Raw genomic sequence first — 25,176 nt, forward strand, 5'->3', positions numbered from 1 at the left:
ATTAGTCTTCGTAATCCATCGGGGCATAATAAATCAAAACATTGCTATTATTTTGGTTGTCAATATGTTTTCCATTTACAGTGTTGTTTTCATTTAGTCACATAAAACTGAAATCAAATTCTTCTTGTCAAAATGTTAGTTAACAGAATTAGCATGGAAGCACTGCCTTGTGCTGAAACTAAAAAGTACAGTTTAGTGAAGCACAAGCTTTATGCTCCAAAGTGGGCTATATTTGATTTAACGTTTACAATTTGCTGTGGGCCAATCAAAAATAGATCGCGGGCCGCATTTAGCCCCTGGGCCATAGTTTGGACATCCCTGCCATAAGGTATCATGCAGTATGGGACAGTGGCAGCTGCATGCACTTGCCATATTGATGGTGAAAGTCTTGGCACACTATACCGATGTATTAGAAAAATTGGCATAACAATTATAATTTGCATACAGCTCTTCAGATGAGCAAACAAGTATTAAAGGACTACTTATGTAACACTTTTACAGTATATTTTATTGTTTTTAACACTTTACTGAAGCTGTTATCTGATTTTTAAACAAAAACTGTATTAAGTTTAAAATCTGGTATAGTGACAACTTTATTCTGAAAGGATATCAAGTAGTATGTAAAGATAATAAACCATATTAGCATGCTAATCATGCACCAACAGCTGACAGTGTTTTGGATTATAATTTCAAAGACTTGGATTATTGTTATGCTAAGTGCAATTTCCTCCAGAAATTTAAACTTTTTCTTGTATTGTCAGTTGTGAATCAAAGGCAGTAACTTCACCTTTTATTGGACTTCTTGTGTTAGTATGAAAAAGCAACCCTGTACCTCAGCAGTGTGACCTTTGACCTTCTTGTGCTAAGCATGATGCCAGGGGAAAAAAACCATTGTGTGAATATGATCAGTCCTGTTAGATCTATGAAAGGAAGTGGGTCAGACATCTAGAAACATCTTTACAATAAAAAGAGCACATTTGAATGTTTGGTTCTCTCTGCTGATGTGTCTCACTGGTTCCCATTAACCTTAGAAATCATGGGGATTCTCTTCATCATAGCTGGGAGGCAGAGTCTGAGGCACACAGGCTTGCTGATGTCATCTGTTATTGCCAAACTCATCAGATGACCACTTTTTTTAAACAATACAAGGTAGAAAAACAACTCTAAAAACCACCAAACACAAACGCACATACACATTCACACTCACACACACAGTCGCATTCAAATAAACTTCTCCTCTCGTGCTGAGAGTTAGGCTGGCAACGATCACTGAGGTTGAATGTAGGAAGGCAGTGCATGGAAAAAGGCAAACTGGCGTTAGGGATTGATTAAGCGGACCTGCTCTCTGGCTGGGGCTCGCTGTGGCTCACTGGGCCATCCGGTGGACTGATTTGTGTAGAAGGAGATGGTGTGTAAGGGGGCGGGGCTTCGTTTACACTGACGTTGTCCGCTCCAGCCTCAGAAATCAGAGGGGTGAGTCGAGAGGGGCGGGCGGTGTCGGCCTCATCACCATTTGCGCACTCGCTGTAGGGAGGTGGCTTCAGATCGTCCTCTGAAAGGAACGAAGAAACAAGATTAGCTGTTTGCAAATACATGGCTTTTAATTTGGTCCAATTCCATGTTACATTACAGTCAGTCTGCACCGTTTACACTAGCAGGCAGAGCCTTTGCACCAAAACAAACACAGCCAAATCCTCTCAAAGCTGCAGCACAAGAGGGTGTTACTCCATGTGACGAAGTGCACACTGACAGAAAGGGCAGAACCAATCCTCCTCCAATAGCATTTTTTCCTTCCCGATACAATTCTGATACCAAGGTGTCGATACCGAGTACTGATCTGATTCCAGTGTGAACTTTCTGGACTGACTGTGCAGACTGGCAAATATGTTAGACCTATATTTGACTCAGAACATGACTCAACAAATACAATATTGTGCAGCATCTCTGTGACACTAAAGTTGCTTATCTGCTAATTATTGAGTTTTACTGCTAAATATTAAAATAACAATAATACAGGAGGCTGCATCACAGGCTCTCTCTATCTCTCAACATTATGCGCTACTCAGGCAGGATGACTTCATTACAGAACAGCCTGCCATTGGCTTAATGACCCAAAACAAATATGGCGGTTAGAATCTGAGTTAGCATTCGAGCGAGTGGTAATAAATGATCGTAATTTGATAAAAGTGGATAAAAAAGACGTTCAATATCAGGCTTACTGGTGCGGATTTAATCATTTAAGTCTCAAAAAGTCACATGAGTTTCAGGCTCACTGAAAATGCTGCTCACGGGATTCAAGGGCATCAATAACGTCAATAGGAAGGAACAACAGCTAGCTTCAAGAGGAAAAACAAGTAAGAGGCAATGATTTATGGTTCGAAAGTTATTTGTAACTTTTGTTAAACTGTGTCACTTCTTGTCAGTCTGGAAGTCATTTTAACAATCACATTAAGAGAAAAACTGTCACACAGCCACCAGTCTTTGCTGCTGCAGTGGGTCCTTTGCTTCTTCGTCGCTGCACTAAAAACGACAGAAATGTTGCACAGCTGCATGAACTGTGTGCACAACCAACACAGGTCTATGTATAAAGATGCTTCAATTAACTGGTAAATTCACGATTGGCCAATGTCCATTTAAAGTGCATGATTGATAGACTGGTGTAAATGCTTCTATCCACTGAACCAATCACCTATGGTTAATCTGGGTTTGCTATCATATACTCTAAATGATAGCATAAAAGAAGTACAGAAAGACGTCTCGCACACTGCAGGGCTCCAAAAATACAATTGAGCTGCAGAGCTGCTCGAAATGTCACGTTGGTGCAATAAATAATTGTATTTTTGGTGCCCTGCAGTTTGCGAGACGTCTTTCTGTTCTTTGTCAGTCTCCTTTTCGGCTCAGCACCTGTCCACCTAGGCTTGGGTGTGTGTGTAGACTTTTCTCCCAGCATAAAAGAAGTAGGCACATTAGCATTGTGGATCAAATTAAACTGAGATGCATCCCCTTCTAATGTTAGCTTGCACAAAAACCAAAACTTCAATTCATCTGCTCCTGCCTGTTATCCACTTGAAGGAGTCGTGGTAAAATCCCCAAACATGGCTTGGCATGGTGAGTTAAAAGCATTAATCCAATGTTGAAACCCTCTACACTAGCAGGATAAATGAGGTAGCATAGCGTGTTTAAAGTACAGATGTGCTTTTCTCACTCACAATGTGAAATTCATCCATGATGGTGGCTGGCTGCTTAGTAAATACACCTCAGAGTGCATTTTTAAAAATGGAATAGATGCAGTGCTCAATTAAAAACAAGCTGGAAGCAACAGAGCTGGACAGAGGAGCATGTCTCTAACTATCTAATCAACCGTTAATGGCAAAGATTAATCATAGCCCATCATAAGTTAGCAGATGCAGAAGTAAACATCAGTGAGATACAGCAACAGAACAGCAGTTTCCAGTAGTTCATGCTTCATAATGCAACAGTTTCATGTAACATCCAGCATTTCCAAGGCAAGGATAAACATGTCCTGTTGCAACTGTGACAACAGACACTTACAACTAGGGCTGGGAAATTAAACAAAAATTAGATTAAATTGCAATATGGCCTGCTGCCAAATCGCAGAAGGTGCAATTTTTCTTTCACCTGAAATTTGTGTAAAATTTCAGTTTTAAACTTTTTTTTGCAGCAGAGATGTTATGCGTAACATATACAATCATTCAAATGCCATTTTTTTAAATAGTCTACAAAAAATCCCAACTTCATTTTTATAATTTTTTCTTATTAAATATGAGAATGACAAAAACCCTTCAATGCAGCAATTCATATCCAGTTTGCAATACGAGTTAAAATGAACAGAATTAGATATACTTTTAAAGAATTGTTCAGCCCTTGTCCAGGAATTAAAGAAAGTTAAAGAATAAATGCATATCAAATCACAATCGCAATACTGGGGGAAAAAGTTGCAATTTAGTTATTTTCTAAAATTGTTCAGCCCAAGTTACAACTGTAGAAATCAAGAACTACTCTTGGTTTAAACTACCAAGATAATGTAAGTAGTTCAGTAAAAAATATAAATGATATAAGTAGTCATTTTTTAATTAATATAAACTTTCCAAAGCAAAAATTAGGGACACAATTACTAATTAGCCAGCTGAATGGTTAAATTTGGATCTCTTTGTTGTTGGCACCAGAATTACTAGCTGATCAAATTAACTTTTAAAAACAAAATCTGTTGGGGCCCAAAATCCCAGCGAAACCCTTAAAAACTGTAACGCAGCTGCCCACTGCTAGTGGCCACTGAGTTGTTGTTAATGACTCCCGTTTTGCTGCCACAATGCTCTTTACTCCAATATAAACAACTATTAGGCTAACTGCTATAACTCATTAACTGATATTCTCTTGTAGGAATAGCACAGTTTAGCACTATTTTTATCTTAATAATGGAGATGAAGTTGTCCAGAGGCTGTGTAAGGTTTTGCTCCCATGAACTGAGCACTTAGTGACGACATTCACCTCAGGAATGTGGACATTAACCTGCAAAAAGGATCAACAGCCTGCACTGCTAACACCGTTAGCATTAGCCATGTACTGAAACCCAACTCTATATCATAATAGTGTAATGGTAAATCATCTAGTTGTCTGACTACTCAAAGTGCTTTAATCCTGCAGGCCACACCTACCATTCACTCCACATTCACACACTGATGGTGAACCTTTCTATGGAGAATTGGCCATCGGTGTATTCCATATACACTTACACACTACCTGGGTGGCAGTGGGAGCCAAACGTGCCCAAGGACACATCAACGTAAAACTGTGAAAGCTGGGGATCGAACCCACCACCAAGAAGACAAACTGAGCCACAACATCCCCGCAGCTGTGTGACCTTACTGTCACAGTGTGAAGTTGGTTAACATAGATTTACTCGACTTTAGACTATTCAGTGAAGCACAGATTATATTCTGCATTTATTCAGGAAATTATACGCCAAGGAACATCACTAACCAAAATGTTACCTTTCAATATAAGACAAAGGCAAATAAAACGTCAGGATGCGTTCAAATTTAACTTTAAGAAAAATAAATTCAGATTTGGGCAAGCAGTTTGAAAACCGTTTGGAGATGAAATTTATGTTCTTAACAAACTCAAACATATGCAGTTTAGTTTCAGTTCTGAGACTTAGTGCCTTTTTTTAATTTAACTCAGTATTTTTCAGTCTGTTAATAACTGCGCTAATAAATTCACATAAATTGACACATGTATTGAATGAATCATCATTTCAGTTTAAACTGTAGGACATTTGGATTGCTCCTTGGATAGATGTTTGCACTGTTTTGTTTAGAACAGTGTTTAGAAATTGGTGACCGTCTCTTCTTTTGCCTCCCTATCCTGTGGAGTTCCCCAAGGTTCGACTCTTGGCCCTATCCTTTTCTCCCTCTACCTCCTTCCTCTTTGGTTGATTTTCAAAAAGCATGGAATATCTTACCATCTCCACGCAGACGACACTCAGATCTACCTGCCAATAAAGAGGAATGAGAGCAGCTCTATTCTGCTAGGCTGTTTTAAAGACATTAGAGACGGGATGGTCCTGAGCTTTTTAAATTTTAATGAAAACAAAATGGAACTGATCATTTTTGGCTCAAGTGGAGCCCAAGAAACACCTCTCAGGGACCTGGACCCCCTTTTACCTTATTTTAAACCCACTGTTTTAAATCTTGGTGTAAAGTTTGACAGTGATTTTAAATTGGATCAACAAATAAATTCTGTCATTAAATGTAGTTTTTAATCATCTCAGGCTTTTGTCCAAGATTAAATCCGTGTTGTCTTTTAATGACTTAAAGTGAGTGATTCATGCTTTTATTTCTACATGGTTGGACTACTGTAATGCGCTATACGTTGGTGTTAATCAGGTTTCCCCGGCATGTTTACAGTTGGTCCAAAATGCTGCTGCTCATCTTTTAACAGTTACACGTAAACATGACCACATCACCCCAATCCTTGCTTCCCTACACTGACTCCCTGTTCATTTTAGAATTCGTTTTAAAATTGTATTGTTTGTTTTTACTTCTTTAAACGGATAAGCAGCCCAGTACATTTCTGACCTCTTAAATGTTTATACCCCCGTGGTCCCTGAGGCCCGCTGATCCGCTTTATCTCGTCATCCCTGAACTCGATTAAAAACCAGAGCTGGTCGAGCATCCTCTGCTGAGGCTCCAAAATTGTAGAACAAATTGCCACTTGAAATCAAAATGTCCCCCACCCTACTAACTTAAAGCACATCTTAAAACTCATTTTTATTCTTTCGTTTTTTAATTAATCTTTGTCCTTTTATATCTTTTATTTTCCTAATGCCTGCCTTTTTATGGCTTTTATTTGTTTTATGTTTTATATGTTTCTATGTCATTTTATAGGTTTTTATGATGTTCTAGCCTGCCTTTATTTCCTCAAAATGTTGTCATTTCTGCAGTGTTTGTTCTTTATTTCTGTGTTTTTATTGTGCAACACTTTGGTTAACTTGAATGTTTTTAAAATGTGTTATATAAATAAAGTGGATTGGATTGGACTGGATAGAAAAAAAGCATGTTGTTGACTAAATAAGGATGACTTTTGTGCTCAGCTGATGCTGCTACCTGATGGAAGTCCCAGGACAGTACAAAGTTACGCAGACTGACCAACCACTTCACCAGCTGCCATATCAAACCACAAAATAAAACTGGTACTGTATCAGCTGATCTCACTCAAAGGTAATCAGCAGAACCTGGGCATCCCTACCGAAGGGAGGAAGAAACCATTTCCATTATAGTAAGCCCTGAGACACACTGTGGAATCTCTGATGAGAAAAAGATCATGTGTGGGGGTGTAATGAGGCTGCAACATCTTGTACTATTAATGCTGAAAGGTCACCACTTCAACCCCAAATGTAACCACATCCTGTCAGACTGAAAGAGCACTTCACGTCTACTGAAACATAAAGATGCAAAACAACTCCACTCAAAGTCAGCAACCAGCATGACAACTTTTTCTGAACTGTTTACAAAAATCCTCTTTATATGAAATGTGGGGAGATTTATAATCATTTCCTCCTTTTTGACACAATTGTGTAAGGGCTGGTTATTTCATAAATTGTAAAAAAAAAACAGGACTGGTAAAAGAGGAACATAAAAGAAGGAATTCAAATAGAGGCAAACATTTGGCTGCTTCTAAAACAGTAATCGAGAAGAGTTAATGGGCACCTTTGAGTTAGCAGAGGAACATTAGAGCCTGCACAGCTTAAAACAGACAACAGCAAAGTGTTAACTAAGGCTTACTTTGACACAGCACACATCAAGGGAGTGCACAAAGAAAACCCTGGGGCTGTTCTTTCCTTCATAAAGAGGTTACTGACACGAAGTGTACTCTGTCTTTTTAAAGTAGACCAAGTACTGTGTGTGTGTGTGCAGAATAGGTTACTTTTCTAGCAATAAAAGGTTCTTACTGCCAAAAAATTTTGCAGTGACCCCTCCAAATAGTGAGGCACATGCTTAGTTTTCCTGCCAAACCATCACTGCAGTGATTCTGATAAATAAAGCCACTGGCGTTTAGGAAGGTGAGCAGTTCCAACCTTTGCACAACAACGTCAGGCTGTTGGATTAATAATTATACTCTGCTCTTTGACTGGGTTTTGTGTTGCTGAAAATGGGATTGCTTCAGACTGAAGCTTGCTGTTTGCCTCTGTGTTAACATGAATAGGTTCATTTTGCTGTAGGCCATGCTGTGGAGGACATGTGTATCTAGAGGAATATGTACTTGCATGCCTCAGCTGCAGCAATGTGGGGGCTGCAAAAGCTGCAAGGATCGGTTTTGACTGGTTTTGTTTCCTCTTAAAAGCTCATAAAGGCAGTGGAGATTGTTCAGAGTTTAGTTGAACTTAAAGCAGTTCTAAAAGTGACCCAGTAACCTCGTCTTTTTTATGAAATTGACATCTACTCTGGAGCTCACCAAAGTCTGAGACTGCACAAGCTCCAGTACTTTAAAGAGAGGGAGGGTAATGTCGTTTTGTAAAGCATGTGATTTTGACGAGATGTTGTGTTCTTTTATTTGTTTTGTGGTGATGTATGTTTTCTCTGCTCTACCTGCCCAGAGACCACAGATTCAATCAACTGTAAAAGGCTGTGTGGAGCATTTCCCCTGTCAAATAAACTATTACAGCATTTGTGATTACAGTGATGAACTGTGTTTACAAAGATGACTTGTGGCTGTTTCTGAGTTTATGCAGGGATGGACAATGAAATCACAAGACTGTGCAATTTCAATTTTACAGAAAAACATTAATTGTTTCCTTGTTTTTCTTCATAGACATTCAGCCTCTCTGGGATGCTCTTTTAAACTGAACCATATCACTGTGGCCATAGGGCATGATATGTTTTACAAATCTTGCAATTTAAAAAGTCCAAAAGCTGGATCTTACAGTTTGAAAAGCCATGTTTAACTAACTGTAAAGGCTTTGAAAAACCCGGTGTTTCTGTTTCATGCTAAAACAGGCGCTGGATCATTATTTTTGGTGCAGTGACAGTAGCTGTGGTGCATCAGCCTAATGTGCTGTGCTAATTACAGACAAGCTATGCTAAATTAGCTTTACTATGGAAAAATGACGCAGAAGCAAAGCTTCGTATATCCACCAGGGAAACCACTGAAGTCTGCAGTGTAGGAGCACTTCAGATACACCAACAATGATCGGGGAGTTATTAAGGAAGACAGATTCTCTGTCTGCAAACACCTGATGGAAAAAAGGAGCAGCTAATGTGAAAGCACATCACACTTTATGAGACATCTGCAGGATCAACGCCCAGCACTATACATCCAAATAAAGGTAATACATAATGAAAGAGTGCTTTATTTTATGTGTAAGGAATGTGATTAAACATTTAGTTGGTTCAAAAATACATATAAATGCTTCAGTGGGCAGAGAAAGCTGGGCTTTCACTAAAACTTTAAAACAAGTAATGCTGCATGGAGTCTCTGAAAAACACTCAGTGTTAAAGGTTAATTTAGCCACTATAAAACCCTTACATTAAAATCAGGACTTCCATGAAGTTTATTATTGCAATTCAGTCATTAAAATAAACCAATCAATTTATACAAATTATTTCAAAAATGCAAATGTGATGTTTAGTAACAATCACACATTTATCAACCTTGTTAGAAAATATTTCCACCAGATGATCAAAACCACTTATCTTAATATTACATCAATAATTATGCTTAAAAATTGTAGTTAAAAATGTTGACTTAAATCATTCATCATTCATTGCTTTGGTTATTCTTTCTCCTGTACTGTTTGCTCAGTTATCAATTATCGTATTATTATTAATGATACACTCATAATGATTACTAATGACAGGGAAACTGAGATTATTTATCTGACTATAATCCAAATGGGCTTTCTTCTTCCCAAATGCAATTAAATATCTTAGTTTAAAATCTAGTCAGAAATCAAAATAAGACACGCATGTCCCTAAAGTGGTGCTGAAACTGAACTGAACAACCATGTGTCATATGATTTAACTTAAATTTTGTCTGTTTGGATCTCTTGGTACCTCATTAGAAAACGGACTTAAGCTGTGTTGGGTCACATGGATGTGTATGCATTAACGATGGCAACTCACGGATACCTAAGGGAGAGCACGTCAGCTCAAAATGTCGCTTGTTGCTAAATAAATCCTTACATGGGAGCTTCCTGGTGTGCAGACCTTTCTTTGCTTCTTGATTTTTCAGTTTTTGTATCTGACATGTTGTCTATGCAAGTTCCAACAAAAACATGGGGTTTAAATGTTTTGAAAATGGTCACATCAGGTTTTATTTACATTTGATAAAGAAGCCAAAAAGGTCTGCACACCAGGAAGCAAAGTCTGAGGAAACGCCACTTGCTTCCTGGTGAGCTGACCTTTCTTTCTTCTTTATGATTGTTGGTTTGGATCCAGCAGCCTCTGCATATGCATGTCTTATTTTTATTTCTTTTATGTACATTTGACACACTCGCCCAACTTTTTAGGAAGCACGGTTGTAATAAACTGAACTAAACAATCATTGCAATTTTCTGCAAAAAGTAAACCACGGAGGGGGCTGGATTCTGAATAAATTAGGGTCCATTTTTAACCAAACTGTCAACCTCATATTTGCCAGTAGTAATTTATGGGGAAAAACATTTGCACTGATGATAAATGTTTTTGAGGCTTAATGAGTCAAAATGTTTAGTTAAAAGGTTAAAAATCTGTGATAAAAAGTCAAAATTATGAGTGCAAAAGGTCAAAATATGAAATTAGATGTTAATATAATGCTTTAAAGGTAAACATATAAAATATATAAAATATAAATAATAATAATAATAATATATAAATATATAATAATATACGAAAAAGAAAGTCACAATCATGTTTTTAAGGCAAAAAATAAGACTTAAAATTTAAAATGGTGCACCTAAAAGGTCAAAATATGGGAAAAAGGTTGAAATAATAAATTGAAAAGGTCTAAATATGAGATAAAGTCAAAATAGTAAATGTAAAATACCAAAATATGAAATAAAAGTTAAAATAATACATTTAAATCATAATTGTGCAGTTCAAAATTGAAAATAGAAAATGAAAACAAAGTTTTATTTTTTGCCCACATTTTTTTACTGAATTGTTTTCATCAATTTTTTTCACATTTTTTTGACTTAAGGATATTTGATATCATCAAGGTTATGTTTACACATTACAAATCTGCAGACCTCATATTTTAGGGCCAGTTATAATAAGAATACGATATTATCTGGAGGGCCGAGTGTAACTGTACCATGGGCCAGATTTGGCCCCCGGGCCTTAAATTTGACACCTGTGCTTTAAACAAACACATATGTTTATTATTGCTGTGAGTAATTAAACGATGAAATCTGAAACTACATTTTCAACTAAAACAACTGCACTGATCATATTTGACCAAGAATCCTGTTAATCCCTTACATCACACATAAATCTGTAGTTACTTAACTATTTTCTGTAAACCACAGGGAGGGTTCTCTTACATTTTGAGAAAATATTTGGGTGATTAACAGCCAAGAGCTGTGGCTTACAGGAAATCATGAATGAAGAAGTAAAGAAGCCCTGACTCAACTTTGAAACAGCTGGATGAATGAGGAAACGGCAGACTTGTGGCAGAATTCTGGGTCAAAGAATGAGTGTGTGAGAGAGTGTTACCTCCAGAGACCGCCTCATATGGTGGTGGCATGTCCAGGTGGGAGAAGGATGCAGCTGGTGGCAGGGCCGTGGAGGGCTCCTCTACTGACAGGTCATCCTGAACACCGTACCAACTTGGCCACACAGACGTTTGCTATACAGTGAAGGGAGTTCTGAGAGTTAATGATGCACAAAAAAACATAAGACAATCAAATAAATATCAATATAAAGCTGCATTTGTGCAAACATAAAAGTACCCTTAAGTCTGCTTATTGGTCTAGAGTAAACATTACACATGTCAACACTGCAAACAGTACAGAGTCACTAACTGAGCCGGTTTGACTGTTATGGTAATAATCATTCATGCACGGGCTCTCCTTTAAACTCACTGCTTCAGGCCAGCATGACAAGAGAGTTTACACAATGCACCAAACATTTTATTAGACAAACAGCAAGACAGTGTCCTCAGAGAGAAATAAGATACTGTAAGACGATGAAAAAATGAAAAATGAAAAAAGAGTGTCGAAAAGCTGAACGCAGGTGGCGAAAAACAAATCTCCAGATTCATTTTGACATCTATAAAGAGAAACTTCACACTTATAATCTGCAGCTGAGGAATGCAAGGCAGTCTTTCTTCTCAGACATGATCACCAGAAACAAAAATAATGCTCGAGTTTTGTTTTCTACTGTTGAGAGATTAACAAACCCCCCTGTGTCAATAGCACATGAACTTCACTCCGCTAGGGCCTGCAATGAATTTGCTTCTTTCTTTAGAGAGAAAGTTCAGAAAATTAGACTGGCAGTGAGTCTATCCACACCAGGTTCAGGATCTGTGCTATGAGCATCTAAAAACAACTTAAACACCATGACACAGTTTAATCCAATCAATGACAAATTCTGGAGGACATTTTACACCAACTGAACTCCTCTTACTGCTGTCTGGATGTTTTACCCACAGATTTTTTCAAAAAGGTCTCACATGTCATGACATCGATCTGTTACAGATTATACACACATCCCTGATCTCAGGAGTCCTCCCACAGACCCTGAAAAACGCTGTTATGAAGCCGCTCTTAAAAAAGAACAATCTAGACAAGACTGTAATGAATAACTACAGGTCGATATCAAATCTTCCTTTTTTAAGTAAAATTATTGAAAAGGCTGTGTTTCAACAGCTAAATTATTTTCTAACAGTGAACAACTGCTTTAATGTCTTCCAGTCAGGTTTTAGACCACATCACAGCACTGAGACCGCTCTGGTCAAAGTGTATAATGACTTTCGCTTAAACACAGATCATGGCAGAACTTCAGTCTTAGTATTATTGGACCTCAGTGCTGCATTCGACACCGTCAACCACAATATATTACTTGACCGACTGAAAAACTGGGTGGGACTGTCTGGCACAGTTCTTGATTGGTTTGCATCCTACTGAAAGGACAGGGATTATTTTGTGTCAATAGGTAACTTTAAATCTGAGCAGACCAAAATTACATGCGGAGTCCCCCAAGGCTCCATCCTGGGGCCTCTTCTGTTTAACATCTACATGCTTCTACTTGCTCAGATCATAGAAAACAACAAAATAAACTACCATAACTATGCAGATGACACACAGCTCTACATTTCAATGTCCCCAGGTGACCATGGCCCCTTACAATCACTGGGTAAATGCATGGAACAAATTACTGAGTGGATGTGCCATAATTTTCTTCATGAAACAGAGAAAAACTGAGGTAGTTGTTTTTGGACCCAAGGAGGAATCTCTAAAAATCAGCAGCTGCAGTCACTTCAGTTAAAAACCTCAGACCAGGCCAGAAATCTGGGTGTTGTCATGGATTCAGACCTAAATTTCAAAAACCACATAAAAACAATTACAAAGTCAGCTTATTATCACCTAAAGAATATTTCTAGGATTAAAGGACTAATGTCACAGCAGGACCTTGAAAAATTGGTCCATGCATTCATCTTCAGTCGAGTTGGCTACTGTAACAGCATCTATACTGGTCTGCCTAAAAAGTCTATCAGACAGCCTGCAGCTGATCCAGAAAGCTGCTGCTCGAGTCCTCACTAAGACCAAGAGAGTGGACCATATCACTCCTGTTCTGAGGTCTCTTCACTGGCTCCCTGTCTCTCAGAGAATAGACTTTAAGATCCTCCTGTTAGCTTACAAAGCACTGAATGGTTTAGGCCCAAAATGCATCAGAGACCTTCTTGTCCAGTATGAACCATCCAGACCACTCAGGTCATCTGGTGCAGGTCTGCTCTGTGTCCCTAAAGTCAGAACCGAACATGGAGAATCAGCATTCAGTTACTATGCTCCATATATCTGGAACAAACTCCCAGAAAACATCAGGTCTGCAGAGAGTCTGAGTTCTTTCAAATCAAGGTTGAGGACACACCTGTTCACTGCTGCCTTTGACTAAAAAACGTTTTACTTTTCAAATTTTCCATTTTTTCTTGAACTCTGCACTGTAGCTTTTACTTTAATATCTGTTTTTTATCTTTATTGTTTTATTCTTTTTACTTTTTATGTGTGTTTTTATCTTTTTTGGATTATATACATATAAAGTTCAGACAAATGGCACTAGGGATGTGTCTATCTTGTGTGGGTCTTATTTGCTGTTTTTAATCACCTTTTACATGCTTCGTTTAAAATGTTTTCACTGTGTTTCTTTTTCCCTTTGTCAATGTATTTTAATGAACTGTGTGAAGCACTTTGAATTGCCTTGTTGCTGAAATGTGCTATACAAATAAACTTGCCTTGCCTTGCCTTGCCTAAGACGGGAAGGTATTCTGTGTTCAAACAGGTTTTCCAACATCCAGCTGACCAGCATGGAACATTTTCAGGAAAAAACCAATGATTAAGTCAACCCCCACAGAGGTGTTTATACAAACACAGGAGCAGGCTGTCTGCCCGCTCCCACGTTTGTGCATGCTTTTTTTTTTTTTTTTTTTAACTGTGATGCAATATCTTTTACGAGATGTTTAGGTCTAACATTTTGTAAGCAATCTTTCCTGAAGAAGCATTGATGTCGTCACCCATGCTGGCTAGGTAATTACCACAGAAGCAGGAAGAAGGCGTGGGCAGACTGTGATGATGCAGACGGATGTCTTAATTAGTTCAAATTGCCATCCTGTTGTTGTGGGTGTGACAGGGAGAGATAAGGAGAGATAGAGCACAGACTGACCAACCAGAGTTCATTTACAGCCAAAAGAACATACGACTATAAATTACATAATATCCCAGCATGCTTTTACTCAATCAAATGAGGTCATTATGGCTGGTTAAGGGTCACTTCTTTGCTGTATCATTGTTAAAAACAACAACACTACTTCCTTTCTCATAAAAACTGGACAAAAACACACAGAGTAAAGATTCTGACTTACAAACTCCTCCCTTTCACTCTAGGGTCAAAACAAACATCAGAGGAATTTCCACAAGGCTCTACCGGGCTTCAGGTAGCTGTGAACAGCACAGTCCAGGTAGCTTAGCCAGTGGTAAAACATCAAGGTCTCTCCCCTTTGTTAGGGCTGGGGATTGACACTGATTGCATGAATCAATCGATTCTGATTCACAAGGTCCTGATTCGATTGGATTCAATTCGATATTGATTCTTGTAAGGATATTTTAATAACAAAACATATGTTGCTTCTACATTTAAGAAGAAATATAGGTTTGAGGAAGAGATTATCTATCTATTTTGTCTAGATAACATGCCCAGATATCCAAAATTAGATGATTGGGGGTAAGATTTAAACCTTAAATCAGTCTAAACCACAGTGTCAAACTAAAGGCCTGAGGGCCAAATCCGACCCGTGGAACGATTATATCCTGCAGGATCATATCAGATTTGTATTATAACTGGCCCACCAGTATGAGGTCTGCTGATTTCCTCCAGTATAATAATGTAAACCTCAACTTGATTATTTAAAATATCCTCATTGAGCCAAAAAAATCTGAAAAAGTAAAGAGATTTCATAAAAACTCAAAATGTGGGGAAAGAAATTAATATGCATTTTATTTAATATTTTTAGTTTTGCATCTCAAGATTACAACTCAAACTTATTATGATTTTGAGTTTTCATTTCATACTTTGACCTTTTCAACCCAGAATTTGGACTTAATATGTAACACTTTCATCTTTTTCCCAATTCCCAATTTTAAATTTTAAGTCACATTTTGACCATCTCAACTCCATACTTTGGCTTTTTAATCCCATAATTTGACTTCTAAAAACACAATTTAACCCCCCCGATATTTCTACATTTAAAAAAACAATTTGTACTTTTTCTTTTATCATATTTTGACCTTATTCACTCCCAATTTTGAATTTAAGTCATAATTTTAACCTTTTAAGTCATCATTTTGAATTTTAGCTCATATTTTGACATTTTCAACTCCTAATTTTTGGCTTTTTAAACCCATATTTTGACCTATAAGACTCACAATTTACAATTTTAAGTCATATTTTGACTTTTAAACTAATGATTTCAAATTTGATCTCATATTTTGACCTGTCAAACTTAAAATTTCAACTTTGACACCCCGATCTAAACACTTTTAGAGGCGAGTGTAGGTCAAGTTTCAGGCAGCATGAGTGACGTAGTGACGTAGATGAAGTTCAATCTTTGGATTATATGAATCGAGATTGTAATTTTTAAAAAAGAATCAATCTGAATTGAAGAATCTATTTTTTTCCTACCCTTTACGTTCCTATTTATTTAAGCCCAGGACTCAGGCTGTCTCAGTCTTTCTCCAGAAAATGTTCAGGGTGCAGGGTTACGGATGACCGGTGACCCGTTGTTGTTTCAAATTCCATTAAAATCTAAACAAGGAACATTTTACATCACAAACGATGGTGAGAAGGGAAGGAAGCGAAACAAAAACTAAGGGAAGAGAGGTAAAGAGAAGGCTGCAGAAGAGGAAGTAGATAAAACAAAGCAGTTGTGTAAGGAGAAGAGATTAGAAAGCTTAAAGCAAGGTAAACACTACAAGATAATTGGACGGATTTTTGGCCAAATTCCCCTCTTGCAGCAACAGTGAAGGCCAAATATTTTAATGGCTCTTAACGTGGTCTTTCCCTTTGGCCCGAGTCTGAGGTATGTTAAAGGTGACCTGATCTGAACGCAGAGCCCAAATCATTCACATTTAACATGTTGTAGTCTGTTTCTTTGTGAGGAGCAATCTCCAAACAATAGTCAATTAGGAAGTGGGCAGAGAAAAGAGAACAGCAAGACAACATTTCTGAATCTGGTTGTAAAATGCATAGATTCTTTTCAATGATTTATGATGCTATGAATGTGTTGCCAACTGGATTTGCCTTTAACCTGGAGCAGCCCGGCTCACAGGCCCCCAGACTCTCCATCAGTCCTGAACTGACCCGAAAATAACAAAGGACTTTTCCTTGAAACACACCAGAAGAAATGAGGTTGTCTTACTAGGGTTGTAGACTTTTAAAGGCCAGTAAGCTACCAACAATACAGAGTAGGTTATCTGTAAAGCAATCCCACCACTGATGATGAGCAGTCACCCACAGTTGTAGAGTCAGTGTGTTTTTCGAGAAATACATGGGATATGGTGCTACGCTATTACAAGTAAAACTTGGTGTGTTGGCACTTATTAGAAGGAGAGAAGAGTTAAACGCCTCTGCAGTATAAAGAGAGTAGAGGGAGGAGCTGAGAGAAGAGGTGAGAAGACCACAGATGAAATGTTTTAAGTGAATTTTTAAAGTGTAAGTGAAACCCCAGCTCAGAGCTCCGCCCACTTCAGGATTTCAAAAAAAGCACAGAAAGAGGGCAGTTTGGTACTGAGAGGAGGGAGGGGGGAAGGACACTTTTGGTTTTTTTTTTTAGAGGACGGGGTTTTCCAGATGAAGCAGAAGTGACAGTGACACAGAGTCCCACAGCACTGCTGTCTCATAGCGGTCTTTTGAGGTGGAGGATTTTTCCCCTCCAGAATCCCCTGAGGCAGGCTGTGAAGTGGTAGCAGACTGTGGTGGTCCAGAGCACTACCTGTTCGGGCCGTTGGCTCCAGCACTGACGTTACTGCAGTCGTAGCTCTCGGAGCCAAAGCAGTGCAGGTGAAGGAGAGGATGGGAGTGGTCTCTGAATGGTAAAGTCAGCTAGAGGTGGTAACATTCTACAGACAGTAGTTTCTGCGTCACATAAGCCCCGCCTTTTCAGAAAAGATTTTTCAAGGCAGATGTCCATTTGAGCCAATTAAAAGACGTAAAATGCAAATGTCAGAAATGAGTGGCACTGATGTGTTTTATCACAGTTCTGTACACTCAGGTGTACAGCTATAAAAAAAATGTTCAAGTGTTGACTACTTCTTTAAGAGGAACTCTGCATGATCAGACATGTTCATCTCGTTGGATAGATATTTGTACCTCTCATATGTATATTGAACTTAAATACTCATTAAGTATCTGCATTTTGAGTAATCTGAGTTTATAAACTCACCAGGAGGCCGCCATGTTTTAGTCCATGCTGGTACTGTGGCGTCACAGTTCCACGGCGCTCCTCACCGTTGCTCTGCAGTAACCGCGGTTTCAGACTGGCAGCCAGTGTTACGGCTGATCCCAGAAATGCAGCACGTCTCACGCACAGAGAATTTTAAAATTTTAGGTCTCTTCTACTTTTTATTTGTACCATGAGCAGTTATCTGTCTATCTAGACAGGAGAATGATGAATACAGAGCCATATTTACCTTCTTGTAGCAAATATTTGAATTCACATCGGTTGAATATGTTTGAAATCTGTTTCTTGATGAACCAGATGAAGGCCACGAGCTAAAATGCGTCTGTTTAATAAAGTTGTTCCCCAAATGTCGACTCTTTATGAAGCTTTCTGTTTCCACATGGTTCAGGTAAAGGTAAACACAGTACAAAAGCACTTCTGGTTTGCACTTTTCAAAGTAAAAGTCCACGTTAGCATTTCTTTGGAGAAGCTCCGTTCTTATGTACATACAGCTTTTATTTTGAAAAGCTTCCGGCACGATTTCCACCAAACACTGAGTCCAGTCACTTGTAGGGAGGTATACTGAGGTAAAACGTAGGAGGAATGACTGAGCTTTGACAGCAGGGAGACAAAACCAACACTCAGCAAACTTGTGTCTGCAACAGCTGCAAGCAGCAAGGCCGTCTGAAAAACGGTTACTGCTGGCAACGGTGAGGAGCTCATAGAGAGCACAGCAGCAATGTGACGTCACACTACCAACCCGGACCAAAACAAGGCGGTCTCCTGGTGAGTTTATGAGCTCAAATTTACTCAAAATGCAGATATGTGGGGTAGTTAGGGAGATTTTTAGTTCAATATACATCTGAGAGATACAAATACCTATCCAACAAGATGAACTTGTCTAATCATGCAGCGTTCCTTTTAAGATAGTGGTAGTATATTTGGACCATTAGGGTGGAGTTTCATGACCGTCTGTCAATCAAACTGTGAGCTGACACGCCTACACAGTCCTGACAAATTCTCCAACCAGAGTCCTGCACAGGTCCAGTCTTGCAAAATAGCATCCACCTGCACCTTTAGAGCTCAGAACTGAGAACCGACCCGTTACCTGTATTTTTCCCTGTTAAATGCCGGGATCAGCCCAGACCAGTGAAAAATAGAGCACAACCTCAAATAGAACACTTCTTCTGCTAATAACTATCATCATTATCATTATTACAACTACCATAAGGTGAACTTAAAAACAGCTCAAACTGCATTTCTGTCATCACTTTTATATATGATGTAAATCTTTCTCTTTACTACCATTGTTTTTGCTAATGCTAGTATAACAGCGATCATTGCTTCATCTTTTAACATCATTCTTACTCCCATAATCCTTACTAGAACAGTTCCACTGAATCAAGGAGTAGTTCTACTTCCCTGCTACATTTATCAATAATAAACTAACCCTGGTCTTTATTATAACAGGGAATAGTCTTTATAATAGTATTAATGATTAACACTGGTCTATTATACTGGGCCACAGCAGAGAGCAGGGTCTAGACCTGCCCTCTTTGTAAAGTGTCCTGAGATAACTTCAGTTATGAATTGGCATAATAAAAACAAAGACTGATTGACTGATTGACCTGACCCGTGATTAAACTCAACGTACAGACTACAGCTACTCACTTTCATTTAATGTACTTTATATTTGGCTGCTGCACAATCAATAACTTAACAACAAAGGCGGTAGGCTACTGCACTTTTTCTGATATTCACATGTATATTATACGCACAGATAAGCAGTGGTAATTGAACATACGGAAGCGCCTTTTCTTTGACCTAAACACATAAATACCTTGTAACCAGCGTTAATTTTGGCAGCCATTTTTAGATTAAGTCTTAGTTTTAGTCTTAGAACAAAAAATGTTTTATCAAAATTTTAGTCCCGTTCACCCTTCAAAGTTTTAGTCCAGTTTTAGTCAATAAAAAGTCTTTATATTTCAGTCTTTACTTTTAGTCACATCATATTTTCTCTCTTAAAAAAAGCCAGATTGTAAAAAAAGAAACACTCATTTTATACAATCAACAGCCTGAAATAAACTGATGAATATACTAATGTATATTGGATAACAGACTTTTGGGATGAGAATCATTGATTTTTTATTCATTAGGGTACTCTTACGAAGGCACCTTAATTACACCTTAACTGAACTCATACTTTATATCTATTTGATATTACAAATCAAACAAACATTTCTCAATAAAAAGGGCCACATATATTTAGAGTTCTCCCAAAAACTAAAATTCCAATTTCTCCATGTGACTTTGAACACATCACAATGAATAAATTTCATCCTTCTTGAATTGCCAAAAGTCTGAGCCTCTTGAAACACATCACAATGTAACAGTATTTTGCCTCCTTTAGCTCACTAATAACATTTGTGTTGCAGATTTTAAAATGGATTTGAAATACAGATCAATATTTTTAACCGAGACCTAGTACGAGGTTTTGGAGTTTTTTTTAATCACTGCTAGTCCAACCAAGACTGAGGAGGATTACTGTACAGCAGCAACTGAAGCTAACATTAGGAGTCTATGCTGCTCAACAGCTGATGATGTTTTTCAGTGATTCAAAGGTAGGCTGGCTGCATTTTAGTTGAATGTCTTGTAAAGAATTCCACTAGAATACAGAGCAGAGCTACATTTTTAATCTACCTATCAGCTCCTCTTTCTGTCACGCTGCTGCTTCACACAGGCTGCTCCTCCTCCTCCTCCTCCTCTCTCCCCTCTGGTTGTTTTATAACAGTCAGCAGGTTAGACACACAGAGGAGAATATCACAGAATCTGTATGTCCGTCAGTCAGGCATGCACATTTTGGTCCCATCTCGTCTCTGGAACAAAAAGTCATCTACTTTTTGTCAGCATTTTTAATCATCATTAATCTACTTTTAGTCCGTCCTGGTCCCGTCTTCCTCTTTGAAGAAAGGTTGTTAACGTACGTTTTTCCTCATCGTTAATGAAATTAGCACTGTCCCTGACAAATGCTGGCATACTTCAATAAATACACTCTACTGTTAAAACAACTGCCTACTTGTACACAAAACTGTGTACTCACATTCATACCCAAAGACTGTAAAATAAATAAATAATAGTGCGACATAGGCACTTTCAGAGTAACTCCCTGGGGCTCCTACAACACATTTGCCAAAGAACAAGTCCAAATATGAGATCATGAAAAGGTAACAGAGAAATAATGTGCCTAAAAATACCTCAAAGCTTCAAGGATCCAATTCTTGACAGTGCTTGCTTATTTAGATGTAAAAATAATGGTAATAATTGTCTTATAGCCTAAGATTTTCTATTTTTATTGTTGTCACCTGCCTGCATTTTGTTTATTTGTACCCATACCCACAAAATTATGTGACTGTATTTTCTACATGTAGCTGAACATTTTCAGCAGGTTACCAATCAGGTTTCCACAGGTACCTGAACTGATGCAGGACTCTAGCTCTAACTACCAACATAAGCTGCTTTTGAACAAGATCTTCTCAGTTAATAATTTTTATTTTCACTCTGATTTTTGACACATCAAATTTTTACCACACATTTAAATTCTTTATCTTTCAAGCCAAGTTCCCAGAGACTTTATTGTCAGCCAGGAGTCACCAGAAAGAAGGTAAGACCAGAACTATGAAGAAAAAAGGGTGGTAGAAGGGCTGCTGCGGTGGTTAGACAGTGGACATGTAATTATTCTGTTAGTCCAAGAAGATGAGAAGTTTGCATACTTTCTCATAATCTAACAAATATTTCAGATAGCTCACAGGAAGTCAGAGCTGGTCTGGGAAACCCAAGGACAAAAGGCCAAGCTCCTCATAGTTTCAACTGCTTGTTTATTATTAACATCTTGGGCATTTCCTGTCACTCAAATATCCCAAAAGTATGCCAAAAATATCACAGTCTGTACAGTAGATTTAGTCGCCAAGGACAAATAACTCAAACACTTAGCTGATGTTAAGATTAACTGGAATTTACTTTTCTACTGACCATTTAAGCGAATGATTTCTCAGAAGAATGTGTTCCTTTCTCTTGCAATAACTACTAGGAAGTGGACAAAGTGGGCACAAGTTGAAAATAAGTTGGAAAAATATCAGAGAAAGCTGTTTCATATGATTCACAGAGCACATTTAAGGAAGGCTCTGAATCATTGAGATTGCTTCCAGGTGTTTTAGAGAGGCAGTAAGGCAGAAAGGCTCTTGGGGAAGCACAATCGTGACGACTGTCTAAACCTGTGGCATAGCCTGCAGAAAAAGACTGTACAAACTGATGCTGAGGAGAGGCATTAATATTCCAGACATATCTCTGAAAATATCAACACAAATAAAAGTACAGTCAGCACTTGACAGGAATAATAAAGAGGAGCCTACATTTCCAATGTGCATCCAATTTCAAAATCCACAATAAGAAGCGTGAAAACCATGTGTCAGCAAAATCTAAAAGTTTTAAACAGAAAGTCTTTTGTCAAAGTCATCTCAGATGACTCTTAAAGGGCAGATCAGATAAACGAAAGGATCAACCAATTCTAATGTCAAGCAAGTTACAGATAAGACATTTCTTTTACTCATAGATATGATTTCTATGAATAAAGAGATTGTACTGGTAAGATTTCTAGGAATTAACACATGACAAGCAGCACCTCAGACCCAAACATACCTCAGTCTTTGTCTTTACTGGTATTTCCACACAAAAATCTTGCACACATACTTGAAATTTTACAAACTTGTTTAAAAAAAAAAGTCCCATCCTATCCTCACACTCAGCAGTGCTGCCTTGGATAACTGACAAAGCTGTGACTTGACCCCTGACGTCAACGAGGTCAAGCAAACGAAAACTGAGAAATGTAAGCATACAAGAACATGCAAGCCAAAAGTGGCTATAAACGGGCGGCCACAGACTCTCCGAGCGTAGCACTGAAAGTGGAAACAAGCGTGTATCGTCATCTTGTTTCGAGGCAAAAATGAGTGACTGAAAACCACATGTCCTCTGGAGAGAACAAACAACTCCTCTGCAAAAATGTAACACAACTGTGCCCCTCTTTAACTTTCCCTTACTTCAGGCCTGCTAACACTTCTGAGAAACAGGCCGAAGTTCAGTTTGTGACACACCGCTTTTGGTTTGTTGCTTCACCACAAAAGCAGTTTCAGAGGGGCAACACACAAATTCCTATTCCTATACTACTGTTGACATGTGGTCTTTTACTACTTTTATTTTAAAAAAGCTGTCTTTTCTGATTACAATCAGTTAAAATGTTAGAAAAATATTCCTAAAATCCATTTCATTTCAGCTTAAAAAGGCACTCAGGAGCTGTAAACTACTATAAAGAGCAGTATTTTGGAAATACAATGACAGATCTACACCTTGGAGAGCTGATAGTTGGGTTACTACAACAACAAAAAACACTAGAGAGCATAGCTTCAGTCATATATTGACTAAGATGTTACATACGTGAGAGACATTGCATTGTTAAAATTGCATGCATGTTTTCGTTCAGAATGTTGTCAACATTATTTAGAATAAGAAAGCGCCAAAGATTGGGCACTTATCCCTTTTGCTTTTTCTTGCTGTGATATTAAAACAGTTACCAATAAGGCTGGATTTTTACTGGTATATTTGTAAGTCCAAATGTCTTGTATTGTGACATCCATACCCAACACCTAGTAAAATGTGGAACCATGTCTCTGCAAAATCTACTTTCCCATGCACCAATCCACTTACATCATTTATAGGCCAAGAAAACTTCTTTCAAAAAAAAATCAATTCTGTACTGCCATAACTGACATATTACAGCTACCACCAACAACTTCTGCTTTATAGCACAACAAGTAGACCTGATGTTAAGGTTATTAACATGTGACAATATGACAAAGCAAAACAATGTCATGCTAACAGGGATGTAGCAACACTCAGATTAAAGAAAATAACAGTAATTTGGCAATGTTTTGATGAGGAAATCACATTCTGAAGACTGCAATGTTGACAGTGTAAGGTCAGTCAGATGTATTGCCATTAAGAGTAGGCAGTTTGGCCTACAGCTGTTGGTACTGGAAGCATATTTCTTCATTACATTTGAATCCACTTGGTGAAAAAAATGTAAGAGAGCATCTCTGGCAGCACTACAGGCGCATGCAGTGAGTGCATGACAAGACACTACTGGACTTCCTGTTCCTCCAACAAAGGGGAAGAAAATCTGACAGCAGCATATGAATGTTATATATAACAAATTGCTCTTCAGTATTATTCATGCCACACATAAATTGGTCAGACAGTACCACCCATGTCTCCAAACAAATCCCTGTCACTTGCTAATTTATTATTATTTGTGTATACCAACATATAAACAATAAAGACCGAGCTTGATGGCACAAGTGGTGCCCTGTAACAGTATGAAGTGTGGGATGAGCTGCTGTCTTTGTGTGAGGGGATCTGAACTTACACTCTGTCTTTCACACATCTGATGAAGGTAGGCCCTTCCTCCAACAATGACAATCTGAGCATTGCGTGGGTTGCTCAGGTATGCTGCCAGTTGCCTTTGTCTCGATCGGTACCAGCAGACATAGAAGAAAATCTTGATGATGATGAATATGATAACAACTCTGCAAAGAAGTAGAAAAAGAGGGGAATTGGGTAAGGATGGCCCGTTTTATACATCATTTCTTTTATGCTTTTTATTTATAAAGACAATGCCTTACAACAGTAAGATCATACTCACATGTACCAATACAACTCCATGATTATGAGAAGTCAATCACAGAGCAGAAGCTCTCATAGCTGGGATCTGGTCCCTGGCCAAAACCACACCTCCCCTGAAACGGTTTCAATTCAACTTTAATTTCCTTAAAGGCTTTGTTCACGATCTCTCTGTATAATAACGGAAAAATTTACTCAGGCTTAATGTCTTCTATAAACCTGTAATTTCAAAGCATCTCACTCCTTAAGCTGGGTTAAGTTAAAGCTCCACTTTATGTTAACTTAAAACAGATGTAAGTTAGCATAACAGTTCCCTCTTAATTCAGCTTAAATTCGCGATATGAACTAATGAAAACAGGAGTACAACATTTCACACTTACTTCAGAAGGACAACCAACCGGATCCTCTAAGTTAGCAGCAAATATGTGCCATTTTCATATCTCGTCTTTGAGATGTGATGAGTAGAGCTCCGTGAACCAGCTGAGGCTAACAGCTAGCTTAGCTGGGCTACAGGCCACAACAACAGCAGCTAACTCTACTTAGCTCAACTGCGGACAATAGAACTGAAACCGCCTAGCTTCATCTACCTACCGTACTGGTATCATACTAGAGGGCCCCACCCAGTTACCTGGCAAGCCGTCCCTTCTCTTAATATGAAGGAAACAACTTAACTAGTAGAGGTTTATCCAGCGCCCCAGGCTTAGCTCATCTGTGTTCAATGCTGCCTTTGGTTTCTCTGTGGGCGGCGTTCAGAGAACTGTTGCCTTCACGGCTTCCCGTAAACCCAGGCACAAAACACAG

At 38.4% G+C, this 25,176-nt stretch overlaps 1 protein-coding gene across 1 annotated transcript; it reads right to left on the reverse strand.

Annotated features, from left to right (window-relative positions):
• Positions 1 to 487: 487 nt before the first annotated feature.
• Positions 488 to 25,093, reverse strand: si:dkey-118j18.2. The gene is made up of 5 exons (XM_041813736.1): positions 24,756 to 25,093; positions 24,398 to 24,491; positions 24,122 to 24,281; positions 11,211 to 11,343; positions 488 to 1,552 (listed from the first exon to the last, which is right to left on the reverse strand). The coding sequence occupies exons 2-5, from the start codon at positions 24,415 to 24,417 to the stop codon at positions 1,329 to 1,331; spliced, it is 537 nt and encodes a 178-aa protein (XP_041669670.1). The 5' UTR covers positions 24,418 to 24,491; positions 24,756 to 25,093; the 3' UTR covers positions 488 to 1,328.
• Positions 25,094 to 25,176: the final 83 nt, after the last annotated feature.

This window comes from Cheilinus undulatus, linkage group 19, assembly GCF_018320785.1.
Source record: "Cheilinus undulatus linkage group 19, ASM1832078v1, whole genome shotgun sequence".
Classification (NCBI taxonomy): Eukaryota; Metazoa; Chordata; class Actinopteri; order Labriformes; family Labridae; genus Cheilinus; species Cheilinus undulatus.